At 42.1% G+C, this 13,364-nt stretch overlaps 1 protein-coding gene across 16 annotated transcripts in view; it reads right to left on the reverse strand.

The window, feature by feature from the left end:
* Positions 1-13,364, reverse strand: part of BRSK2 (BR serine/threonine kinase 2) — a 301,198-nt gene that overhangs the window by 96,260 nt on the left and 191,574 nt on the right. For all 16 annotated transcript variants that reach the window (XM_085580157.1, XM_085580154.1, XM_085580153.1 and 13 more), the window contains exon 3: positions 8,625-8,710. In XM_085580157.1, the coding sequence (XP_085436283.1) occupies positions 8,625-8,710 (86 nt within the window). The remainder of the gene's footprint in view (positions 1-8,624; positions 8,711-13,364) is intronic.

Here is a 13,364-nt window from a genome sequence, read left to right on the forward strand (position 1 = left end):
GGGAAAGGAGAGACCCAGGCATTGGCAGGAAGCATGCACACTACATGCTGTGATGATACAGACAGGAGCTATGGTAGGACAAAAGACTGTAAGAGCACCTAGCTGTCACATGTTGGATCTTCTGGACACACCCTAACTCTTCCAATCCTTGCATTTCATTTGAGAGAAGAAAGTTTTGAGAAGCATTAACCTCCTGTTCTTTACTGATAAAGAATTGTGAAGCCAAGTGATTTGTCCAGGGCTACAGTCACCCAGTATCAGAGGTGGGATTAGCACCTACAGTTCCTTGTGCCTTCTACTCCATGCTCCCCACCACCAATTTCCCCTTTGCCTGCTAGGAGACTGAAAAAGCCAGAAAACAGCAGGGTTCTGCAACTCAATATGAAGGCAAGTGTATATTAAAAATAGTCTCAATTACTTTTTCCTCACTGGATATATTCTCTAGGAGATTGCAAATATTCTCACAAGGCTGCAGCTCACTTTTGTACACACCAAGGTCCGTATCTTGCTTTATTTTCTCATGTCCCTGCTACAAGCCAAGACATGAAACTAAAAAGCTCTAGTTGAGTTTCAGTGCTTGAAGGAGACAAGACCTTGCTCTTTAAAAGCAAAGATAAATACAAGAATAATTGTGTTGATTGAAGAAGAGCAGAGAGATTGCATCCAGCAGCATTCTATCTATTCCCTTTGCCATTTTTCCATGTGCATCTCATCATTACCACCTTCTCAATAACAGACTTCTGAGTTCCTAACCTCAAATGACACATTACATATCATCAGAGATGCAAGCTTAGAATAATATTAGGCTTTTTTATTTCTTTCTTCTTGGTTCATTTTATTTATTTTTTTTTTTAGGAACCGAAATAGTACGTAATCAGTTTTCATCAGCTCCTATCTGAAGGCTAGTTTTTGCTGTGATGCTTGACAGCAGCTTGGACTTTCCATTCCCAACTGTTTCTTTGTGTGTGGGATTGTAAACTGGTATTGTCCCATTCTTGTCCAGTTGCACTACACTCCTATCACTTAAAACAGCAAAAAAGAGACACTTTTCATGATTATTTATCCTTTCCATCTAGTGGAATATGCCACAACTTCTTAAGAGGTGCCTTTGCCCATGCCCTAGGGAGCTTTGAGGAATAACTCAGAGAGCCCTCACTGAGGCAAGGCAGATACATGCTACCTCCAAATCAGGATTGTAACTAAAGAAACAGGCTGGCTCCGAGCAATGCCAGGAAAAATGCTGTTAAAGAAAGACTAAGTGGCACAGAGAACACTAGGACCATGCACTAGCAGATACTTCTGGCAAAATAACAACAAAAAAACCCAAATGCAAACAAACACATCAGTTATGATCTGCAAAGAACAAAAAGCTGTCTTTTAACCAGTAGCAAAAATGGTGTGAAATGCTAAAATTCTTGCCAGATGGGATTGCCTGCAGCAGCCTGTTAGTGGGTATGCAACTCTTGTTTTCTCAGGACAATTTACAAGATACTAACAGCTACACCAATTATGTATTTATTATTATAAAAGTGTTAAATGGAGTGATCTCTAGATAAAAGCTCATGCTGAAACACAAATATTTCAGGTAAGTATTATAAATGCAAAAAATTAGGATTACCAAGAAACATTCTCTCATGGTCTAGGATGAAAATCAATTCATACATTTTGTTTTATTCAGGCAATAGCAGGTTTGTCCATCAGCACTTGCAATTAGCTGTCTCTTAGGGGAGTAGTTAATAATTTATTTTTATTAAGCGATATGACATTTACATATACAAAGCACAACTTTGCTTAACCTAAACAACTAGAATTTCAAGTTGCTTTTCTATATAAGCCTGAATGTACCACTGGGTACCATCACACATCACTGAGCAATGTCCTAGAGCTCTTACTATGCTAGAATTTGACTAGCTATCCATGTGGCACTTGTTAGTTTTTAAGATGCATGGATTCAGCCAGATGCAAAACCCAGCTGCAGTTACATAGAAAGAGATGTACTCAAAGACATAAAACATCAGGTGGGAATCTCCATCATAAAGACAGATATGTCTTTAGTTCTCTTCTGTCCTGATGTTTACTGTGCCAACAGCTGTAAAACTCTCTTTTGCCACAGAATGAAACACAGACTGAAATGGCTGCACCACAAATGGTAGAGCTGGCACTGCCATAACCTTGATGAACCATAGGCCATCTCACAATAATTCTGGCAAATGATTCACGAGAAACTAGCTACTCCTTTTGACCAATTAATTTAGACCCAGAAAACTCACTACATTTCAAAGGGATCTGTCTCAGAGAACAACAGACCGACAAAGAAAAACCTCTTGAAGAAAAAAGAACTGATGATTCTCCTTCCAGGCTACCACTCTACTTGCAAAATGTCCTTCCATACATACATATGGTTGAATATATATATGTGGCAGGGAAGAGATAAAAAGTTGCCTAGGCTGACATGCTCTGTTGTTCTTTGACAGCTTTTTCTCTGCACTGTTTTCTATTGATTAAATAATCTCTATCAGATATGAAGCCCCTTGTTATTGGCACAGCCTATAAATTATTCAGAAGTTATATAAATTCTTATGGCGGGCATGAATTTTTAAACCCTTATTTGGCACTGGGCCAGGAGCTCTGTATTTTTTCTTCCCCCCTTGCCTGTGAGGAAATGTGCATGTGTTAAATTTCTGTTTTCTAAAAGACAATTTTAACTTGAGTTTGCATGTTTGAATGGATATTGCATTTGATTGCTGGTTATGGTTTGATTGCACATGAACAGGCTGGGGCTTTTGGGGAAAAGAGTAAGAGATCATGCTGTTGTGCTCTGTACCTTTGATTTATTTGGGATGAAAGGTGTTTTGAGCAGTGCCATCATAGTGTGTAGTTGTGAATGCCAAGGTACTGCAGCAGCCATCCTCTATGGGCACATGATATGGAATGGATTTAGCCAGAGAGATCATCAGCACAGAATGGACAGAGCTGAGACAACACTCATCAGGTCACTGCTGCAATTCTGTTAGTGACTCTATACTTGGGGGCTTTCTTCTTCAGAGCTAAGTGGCCTTTGCTGTAAAAACCAGGGCCCATACACACACACAACACTGCCTACCAAAGCCTAAAAAAGAAGTCAGGCATGAGAATGTACTGTGGCTCTGAAGCAACATCTCACAGAATTGCTCATGCCACAGAATTGCTCCACTACAGGCCTGCTTTTCCCCAAGTCCAGCATCATGGCCTGGATGGTATCTAAGCCCACACATCAGGCAGTGAGCACCTGGAGGATACAGTCAGGCTTTTGGGCAGAGCTTATTAAGACTTTGTTGCACAGGGTGTAGCAGGAATTGCCACCAGGAGCTCTGCAGCCCCTGCTTTGTGCCAGGCTGGTGTCCCTCTAGCGAGCGGTGGCACCCGTGTCTCTTCCCTGGCTCCTGGCAGCTGCTGGTCTCCAGTCCCACCCTGAACTCCAAACCTCATCTGCACTGGCTCCAGTCCTACCACTGACTGGCTTTCTTCTGGCTACACATGCTTGTCATTCCAGACAGTCCTAAAACAAGTCAACAGCAGAAGAAAAGGGGGTCAAAGTAGCTGGTTACAAATATTTTCCTTAGCTCTAATCAAGGCTCAGGTAGAATGCTATTCTGCCCTCTAATCCTGTTTTATTTTCTTTCCCCATATCACAGCACCTGACATCCCACAGCTTCACTACCAAGGTGCACACCTACCCCAAAATTAATTTTCAGTGCTGAGCCTTTGGAGCCACTCTGACTTTCTGAACTCTCTCTCTGCCTTTAGACAGGTTTCCCTGCAGATGGATTGAATGCCTAAGTTTTGGCCTACCACTAACAAGAACACACAGAATTTTTTTTTTTTCTCTTTTCTGCATCCTCTGGCACCTCCCAATTAGTTTTCAACAAAAATAAACAGAATTACAGGAAAACTCTCCAGGAGAGGCCAGGCAGCACAAAGACCTCTGCAGACACCACCAGAACTGTAAGTCCTTGACTCCTGCTGTCACCTGGTTTTGTATGAGCCAGAAACAAGAGTTGTGCATAGCTAGGAGGACATTTTAATTTTATCTGCCTCATTGTGATGCACCTTTATCTCTGAAATCAGGAGGTGGTGTGTTGAGTACATTGAAATGAGATTTGGGCACTTGCCCAGTGATAGCACTGTACTGATGAAAGATGAGAAAAGCACTTATATCTGAAAAAGGTGCTGAGGAATGCATGGTACACTTCAGAGAACAATTGTCTGGTGTCCACTCCTCTCAAAACAGATTCTTGCTGAAAATGCTGATCAAATTGGATGACAGAGAGATGCAAAATAAATGCTGACACAAAATTTGGAATCTTAAATGTGAAGATTTGAAAATGATTCAACGTAAATCCACACATATATACACAAATATCTGTATGCATCTTGATATAGAAATTTACGTATATATATACACAGACATCAATGGAAAGGGAATCAAGAAATACCAGCATTACCATCTGAAAGAAAAGGCATGAGTGATTGTAGTATGCAATTTTTTTTTTCTGTTTTATTTCCACTCCTCACCAAGCCCCTGACAGCTGAAACTAAATAGTTAATCAAATGAGATCAAAACAGATAATGCCACATCTGTTGGGAGTTCTGCAACAGAACTATATCAGTTGGCTTAACCCCCTCTGGAGAGGGAAGTTCCATCTCCTGTGGACTGTCAGATGGCCCTTAGCTTGCCATGCTAACAGCTCCTCCAACAGGGGACAAGTGCTTTTCTGTGATCCAAAGAAAAGCTGAATGTACTGTATAAAACACAGTGCATAAAACTCTGTGTAGGGTCAGCTCAGGAAAGACCTTTTCTATACAGGGCACAGAGAAAAGAGGATCATTCCCCAGGTTCACAATGCTCATCTGCAATGCAGAAATCACCAAAGGAGTGTGTCCCCCCAGTGTATATTACAGAACACATAAAATTGTTGTTATTATCTGTTACTGCCTTACTCCTTCTCTTAGTACATGTCCCATCATGGAAGTGCTCAACATCAGCTTGGGTGAGGCTCTGAGCAACCCGGTCTAATCAAAGGGTTCCCTGTCCATGGCAAGGGAGGGGTGGAACTGAATGATGTTTAAGGACCCTTCCAACCCAATCCATTCCGTGATGATTCTATGATTTGTATTTCCCTAAAATTCTTGACTGTCTGCACTTCCTTCGTCAAACTGACTGGTGCACACACAAGTTTTGGTAGCCCACCGATCATTCCCCATACCAGGCCCCTTTGATTCATTTTGATCTTTAAGAAAGGGAGGATGAACCCCCATCCTGGCTGTTTTGTCTATTGACATTATATGATGGGAGAGATGGAGGCATTGATTGTCTGTAGCTATTTCTAAATTATCTGTTACTGTGGACTCCCAGTCTTGCTTGAAGGCCATAGTGTGATCATATAACAAATATTAAATAATTCAGCTGTCAGTATATTGCTCATTTAGCCAACACAATATATATCTGAGGCTGTATGTCACTTACAGAGAGCCACAGTGCCCTCTGTTTCCCCCTCACACACCTAGATTGTAGTCCACACTCTTACTAAATAAGATAACTCAAAATGAGGGATAAAGAGATAGAATAATAGATTTCATAGCTACCTCCAACCATCTTGGCAAAAAAGAACCTACTAAAATAAACAGAAAAAGACTGCTTGGCTAACATGCATATGCTAACAGATTTTTATTATTATTTTTAAAAAATCATTCTCACTGTTAAATAAACTGTGGAAAAAGGATTTGATTCATGGTTGCATTAGGAATCTACTCAACCAAAGCCCCTTGTCACAAATTAAATCATAAACTAAAAGTCAAACATGATTTGTGAAATTAACAGTTATTGAGGAAATGCTCCCCAGTGCTGCAGTGTGATTAGTCTCTGGCTTCTGAAATATCACCCATAATTCATGAGCTTCTCTGAAACCATGCCACTGCTGCTAGAGCTGGGATAGCATGCATGATGGAAAGGTGCTGCCACAACTAGAAAGCAATCCCTTTCCTGATGCTGGTGAGAACCAGAGGTCACTGTGTCTTATTATTTGGGAAGGTACATGCAAACACAGTTCTCAGCCCCCACGCACTTGCAACACCTCACCCTCCACAGGCACTCTCTTCCACCTCTCAGATTTATCAAAGGCCACAGCTGTTTCTAATTTTGAACATGGAGGCTTGGCAGAAGCTCTGCATTGTGCCCTTTCTTTAAAATAGCGACTAATAAAAAATGAAACTTAATTAACAGTCATTTGTTCTTTCAGTGTCAGTATCTTTCAGCAGAGGGATTTGGTGCCTTTGCAGGGGAATGCAGACAGCTTAATCTTACAGGCAGAGGAGCTACAGCACAAAGCAGACTTAGTGATTGTTAAAGGCTAAATGGTCACTGGCAAAGCATGCTTTGGAGCCCAATGCTTTTTAGAAGCCAGAATATCCAGACATAGCTTAAAGATATGGGATGCTTTCCTTTACGATGTGATTTTCATCATGAAGATGCTTTCCTGACAATAAATTCAGTATTATTTTTTAATAATAGTGTAACACCATTCCCACTGCTCTGAGAACCAGATATTTTTCCCAAGGAGCAAAATAGCCCCCAAGTCTTCTGGAGTAAAGAAGAAAAGCTCAGCTTCTGGCTTCACAGGCATTCAGGACAAGAAGAAAACTTCAGCACCTCTACAGCCCATCCCCTCATGGCCTTTCTTTTGTGTGTATTCATACATTGTCACCACTGCCACCATCAGCTGTTTGCTCTGTTTGTGCAAGAGTGTGTACTTGTGTGTGCACACCTAGGGTTACACAACACAGAAACCAACATCGTGAAGAACATTCCTTCTCTTTTAATCAAAAAAGGGGTCTCATTCCCCCTTTCACCTGAATACAGAAAAAATATCCTCTGCCTCTCTTTCCAGGATTAAAGGAGAACATACTCCCTGCAAAGCCTGACTTCCCTTTGCTGCCTGTCTGCACACAGAGCAGATCTGGGCCTCTGTCCTCATCTGCAGCAAACAGGGCTTCATGGAGCCATGACCATTTATGCCACTGAGGACAGAGCATTCAGCTCTGAAAACATCTGAGCCAGTCTCCACCCAGTTCTTTCTGGCAACTGCATTCCACCATGGATATCAGGCTCTGCCCCAAAGGAGGAGGGGGAAGCCAAAGGAAATTACTGCCTGCTCTACTAAGCTAACCCTTAGGCAGAGAGGTCTCACTTTTCAGAATAGGAATTCATTGCTCCAGTAACAAGACTGGATGAATAGTCCATGAGGGACTGTTACCTCCCTTCAACACACTTTCTTTGGATAAACAGTCATTCCCTTCTTGTGTTGAGACACTAAAAAGAGGTCACCACTGGATGGTGACTTTTAAAAACTGTTTAATCTTTTTAAACCACTTTCTTCTACCTGTAACAACCTGTTAAAAAGCTGGATATAGCAGAGTTCCCTACCGGGTCACCCCTTTCTATTTGGAGAACATTGATTTTCGTCCTGTCATGTCACGATTAATGTGGCCTGTTTGTCTGACAACAGATACAATGTATTTAGTGCCTTAAATCAAGCTAAAGTGTTTGTCTGTGAACATCTCTATCTGGCACTGGTAATGATCTGGAGAAAAAAAAAATCTTAAAAAAAGCTTTGCTACATAACTGTCACTGCAGAACCATTATGGGATTACAGTGGCCTTTAAAACCAAAATCTGCTGCTGATGGAGAAAATTTAAAACACTTCTAGTGAGAGCTGAGGGTTTCAATGAAAACTGTTAGACAAAGGAGGTTATCCAAATTATCTACTGTCTAAGTCTGTTACAGCTTTGATTCAAAATGGTTCCAGATCTTACATGTACAAGCCTTTATTCTCTCTTGCTGTTTTAGAGAAAACACTGGTTTGTCCCCTTTCTTCTGTTTTAAGTAGGAAAAAAACCAGCATATAAATTTCTTATAAGTAAAGGCTCACCCCAGGAAAGATATTGAGGTGCTGGAGAATGTCCAGGGAAGGAAAATGAAGGGTCTAGGGCAGAAGTCCTGTGAGGAGTGGCTGAAGGAGTCGCTATGTTTGGCCTGGAGAAAAGCAAACTTGGGGGGATCTTGCCACTCTCCCAACTTGCTGAATGGAGGCTGTAGCCAGGTGGGGGGGTCAGTCTCCTGTCCCAGTTAAAAAGTGACAAGGTGAGAGGAAATGGCCTTAAATCACACTAGGGAAGGTTTGGATTGGATATTAGGAACAATTTCTTCACTGAAAGGGTGGTCAGGCATTGAAACAGACTGTCCAGGGAAGTAGTGGAATTCCTGGAAGTGTTCAAAAAACATGTGGATGTGGCACTTGGGGGCATGATTTAAGTGGTGGATATGGCACTAGTAGGTTAATGGTTGGACAATGATAAATTTTCCTTAATGATTCCATGAAAGTACAGGAAAGAACATGAGAAAAGCCAGGGAACTAATAAGTGTTCATTCCTCATCCAAATACCAAATATCACACAGACACCAGCAAAGGGTGAAAACACAACTGTTCCATTCTTTCAGAAACGTTACCAAGTTCCAAAACCCTGATCTCCCTCCCTCCCTCCCTCCTTCCATTCCCCTTCCTCTGGCAAAAGCCAGTAATACCTACAAATATTTTTTATTTTCGTAAACGTCATGCAGCTTTAAAACATGGGGATGTTCTATCAACTTCAGGATGGCTATTTCCCGCTCCACCTGGAAGAAACAAAAAGAAACAGAGATTAGAAGCTTGGTCTTAGAACACATTAGGTATTGTCACACATTTTCTTCCCATTTATCCATTTTCCACTCCTCCTCATATGCAGAGGATATGGAAAATTGTAACAATGTATCTTATTTAGCACTTACATAATTTAAGAAAAATTCAATTTATTCAGCCTCAGCACTCCTTGCCCTGCAGAACCGAAAACCAGCAAAATTTCAAGGTTGAAAGAAAAGTCTCAAATCCACCAAAGAAAATTAGCTGTGGGAGTTACATGAGCATTCAAGGCTGCTCCTGCCTCACAATCCAAAGGCAATGACATATTCTCAAAGTAAAGAAACTCTAAGATGTCACGGAGGGCTGTCCTGACCTCCCACAGCCACAGGTGTGGCTGCTCTACAAACTGCATACTCAGTTAATGTTAGAAAATCCCCCTCCTGAAGAACTTGCCATGCATGTAGGAGAAAAGATACACAGAAGTGTGATTTTATAGCTCCAGAACTGAGGCACAGAAAGGGAAAGAAATATAAGAAGTGACATAAGAAGTACAAGGCAGAACGAGAAATTAAACCAGATTACTGGAGATGCAGTATTCAGAGCCTTAAGTGCAAGACTGTGCTTTCCCTCAATTCCCAGTCTGCTCAAGTGTGGCTACTTCCAAGAGCATGTTTTCAGTGCTGAGTTAACAAGTTGTGACTAAGTCCCTGTAATTAGTGCAAGCCCTGTTCTCACCCAAAATTCCTATCATGACCACTAAGCGTATTCATTAGAGATGGAGTCAGTGCAATTCCTCAGCTGTTAGCAAAATTGCTCTGCTGCTCAAAACCACACTGTAACTGCTCTGATTTGAACTAGGCTAAATTGAAGGGAGTTAATGTAGCACTGTGGAGACTTTGGGTATGTGAACAAGATGCAACACTGCAACAAGATGCAGTGAAAACATTGCACAGTCGGGCATGCTGAATTTCAAGGAATACACAAAGGCAGGAAAAAGACCTAAAGAAGCAAACAAGGACCACCAGGTAGGCTTTTTTCCAGTCCTTTAAGTAACTGATTGCCCCAGAGCTGCTATACTGACAAACAAACCATGAACAAACTACAAAACCATCCCTTAATGTCTCCTCTGCAGGGATCAGATGAATAATTAGGAACTTGCCCCAGTACACCTTTAGGTTCTCGATGTCCTTTAACTTCCTTAGAGAACATCCTCTGCTAAGCCTGAACATAGACAACTTTACCTCAATGCCAGTAAGATACTCTGCAGGAAATTAGAAAGTGGTAGTTTGCAGCACCATGCAGAAGAGGATTTCCCAGCATGTTGGTTATCACCCCAGATCTCTCTTCCTCTACAACGCCACATAAAAGCAGCAAAAGCAATTTTTGCACTGCATCATCCTTAGCCTTCTTCACGTACCAGGATGGAAGAAAGTATATTTGTACATGTGCCAATCCCCGTCTTTCAAATACACTTATTCCTCTCTGCAGAGTCAAAAGTCATCGGAGAGATTCCACTTCCACACTTGGGATCTCTGAAAATAGCTCCTTCAGAGAAGTGGGGAATGCAGTTAAACATGTATGTACACAGTTCAGCACTGCCAGAACTGCTAGGAATTCAGTGATACACAGTGCTTGATGGTGACAGGTCTGTGGGTGTTAACTTACTCATGACCAGCACTCTGATGAAAGCTACTTATACAAACAGGAAACAAAAGCTGGGTAGATTTCAACTGTTCAGCTATTTCACCACAGACCCAGGGGGTAGCTAGTTTATTCCATTTTTGCCTCCTCTTCAAAAAGACCTGTTACTCTTCTCTCTGACAAGATATGCACTGATATTTGCAGAGGGCTTGTTCAACCCTACAATTGATAAAAGTTGGATTTGCTTCAAAAATGAGGAAAAACAAAACAGAAGAAGCACCCACTCTCACAACACTCTCCCAATAGTACTGAGATTCACCATCAGCAACATGTACTGCAGCTGCTCAGAAACTGCAGCTCCAACAAAGTTCCTTTTGGATGGGGAAGTACAGGTATTTCATGGGGAATGTGACCAGAGCACTAGCTATGGCAAGGATGATCCAACCCTCGTATTCCTATGAAAAATAAAACTCCCTTCAGAAGGGCTGTGTAACTGCATTGGTGTTTCACTTCAGATAAACCTCTCTATTGATTCAGTGGCAATGTAAGTTCAGATCAAGTCAGTGATGGATGGCAGCATCCAGTCAGCTTGGTTACTGTCCTAAAGCATGAGAAGAGGCCATGACTTATGGCTACTACTTGGAGGAGGGAATTCAGCTACAGCACTGTGTGAGCTATGTTTGGTAACAGACAATCAGAATAGAAAGGCAGTATCTACTTATGACCTACAGATTTACTCTAGGAACCAGCTGAAAATAATTAACCCAAGTTGTTTTTCTTTCACCGTAAGTGTGTGAGTGTAAAAGGTTCTATGCATATTTTTATATTCTTGGGAACTAAATCCTAAGAGGAAATACAGTTTGGGGTCTCAATTTCAAGGCAAGTATGTAGAGAACATCTGTCTTGATGTGCCTGGCAGTATCTGACTGCAGTGTGTTCAGCTCAGTGGTGTGCTGTCTGTGCCAGTCAGCTTTCCAGTCTGGTACCTCTTCTATCTGTAAACCAAGGACAAAACTGACTACTTATCTCAAGTAAGATGTTCAAGTAACGCCATTCAATGAAAGGGCATTTATAAAGGAAAAATGTCATTACTGTACTTCTCGTAGTGCAGGACTTCGCCCTATGTAGAGGCACAAGATAAAAATGGTTGTATTATTTTAGGATCTAGATATTTCCAGTTCTCTAAACAGCAGTCTGATAAAGCTCATCCTCAAAAAATCTTACAGCAGTGTCCTGCCTCTTTGTCCTTCTAAAGCAAAACAAGAGTTCAGAGAAATATGCAACAGACCACCTTCTCAGAATTATTACTGCAGTCAGTACTGATAGGTGACTTCCCTGCATCCTGGTAATTTTTTATATGCCTACAAAGAAGCCAGTAGCTGACATGGGTTGGACACACGGTTGATAGCGATGTCACTGATGCACAGCTCATGAGGACACAGAAGCCATCATGTTGCTAGGAAAGGAGAGCTATCAGAACTCATTGGCAAAATAAGAGAGGTTTGGAATAGCATGCAGCTTTGCCCTCTTCCCCAGAGCTTTGCCAGCCCCTGGCATGCCTTTTTTTTTTGCATAGCCCTGTGTTTGCAAGCCATGGAATGCTGTCCAGCTCTGCGCTGGCAAGGACAGGGGAGAGGAGAAACCCTGCAGGGGTGTTTACTTTAATGCACATGCAATTATCAGAAAGCAGGGCAAGCTCAGAATAGCCTGTCTAGGGAGGCTCAGAGCCTGTGATAAACAGGAAACATGGAGGAACATTTGCCTAATGGTTAAAAGAGAAAGGAATAAAGCAAAGCTTTTCTGTTACACAAACGCTGGGTCACATCACAGGATCCCAACTAAAGCCAGGGTTGCCTCATGCTGTGGTGGCTTTGAAACTGGGAGAAACAGCTGTGAAAGGCTGTGCAGGGCAAAAGGAGATGCACTGGTAACATGTAGCTGTGCAGGTGCCATGCAGGTGCCAATTAGAGGTTCTAAAAATCTGTGCAGGAGGTTGATTTGACAGGATGCTCCAGTGATTCAGCTAATGACAAAGTGCAATATGGGAGCAACGTGACCCGTAGAGGAATCATGCAATACTTTGCATCCCTCTTCTCCATCTCTACTTCACTGTCATTCTCCCTCAGAGGAAATTACATCTCTCTGGTTTAAGCCCATCTTGTCAGCAAATTGGCACTGGCAGAAAGTGCTCTGCTGTCTTGCCTTTTAAGTCAGGCACAGGAGGTGTTAATTCCCTAAGAAGGCAAGGAAGGCAGGTCAAGGGAGACTGATGGTTTGTCTCAGTGAAGAAGGAAAGTTTCCTTTTCTCTTGCATTCATTAGCTCAGTAGCTATTGGGTCACTCATGACCCATCTGCTCCTTGAAAAATGAGGCTCACAGCTGTCTCATATTACCAGGCTGTATTTTATCTACCAAACCTGTGCAAGCACTATGCAACAACCATTGCTAGCAGTTTTTCAAAGTACACCTACATGCAAAAAGCTGGGGGACAGCAGATGACATATCTCCTTGGAAGCTTTGAAGCTCATCAGCAGCACACCAGAAAGCCCCCTCTTTCTCCATTAGCACCAGTAATTCCCATATGGCTCAGAATGCTGCCTTGAGAAGGAATTCCAGAGCTGCAGAAATGGGGAAGAGCAGCAAAGCCCTGCAGGATGCAAACATGTTATGCTGTTTCCTCTACTCACAGAGCAAAATGGTGCAGGGAGGGAAGGCATGGTAGGTTTTCTTGTGAAAATCAAATCCTCTCTAATGTTGACCCTACTTTGAGGTAACTAATGAAATAGTTTTCAGAACTCATGGCTGTCCCTCAGTTATGAGAAACTCATCCAGAATGACCTTTTCTGAATTCAGAACTCTCTACACTCAGAATGAACTTCAAAGGATGCAGAGATTTGGCTGCTTGTCCAACTCCTCAGGCTAGAACTCAGGTTGGAAGCCTTGTACCAGAGCACCTACTTTCTCTAATGTCTGGCCTGCTGTGCAGTAATTTGCATTTCCATGATGAGG

This window comes from Lonchura striata, chromosome 5 (assembly GCF_050655825.1).
Source record: "Lonchura striata isolate lonStrDom1 chromosome 5, ASM5065582v1, whole genome shotgun sequence".
Classification (NCBI taxonomy): Eukaryota; Metazoa; Chordata; class Aves; order Passeriformes; family Estrildidae; genus Lonchura; species Lonchura striata.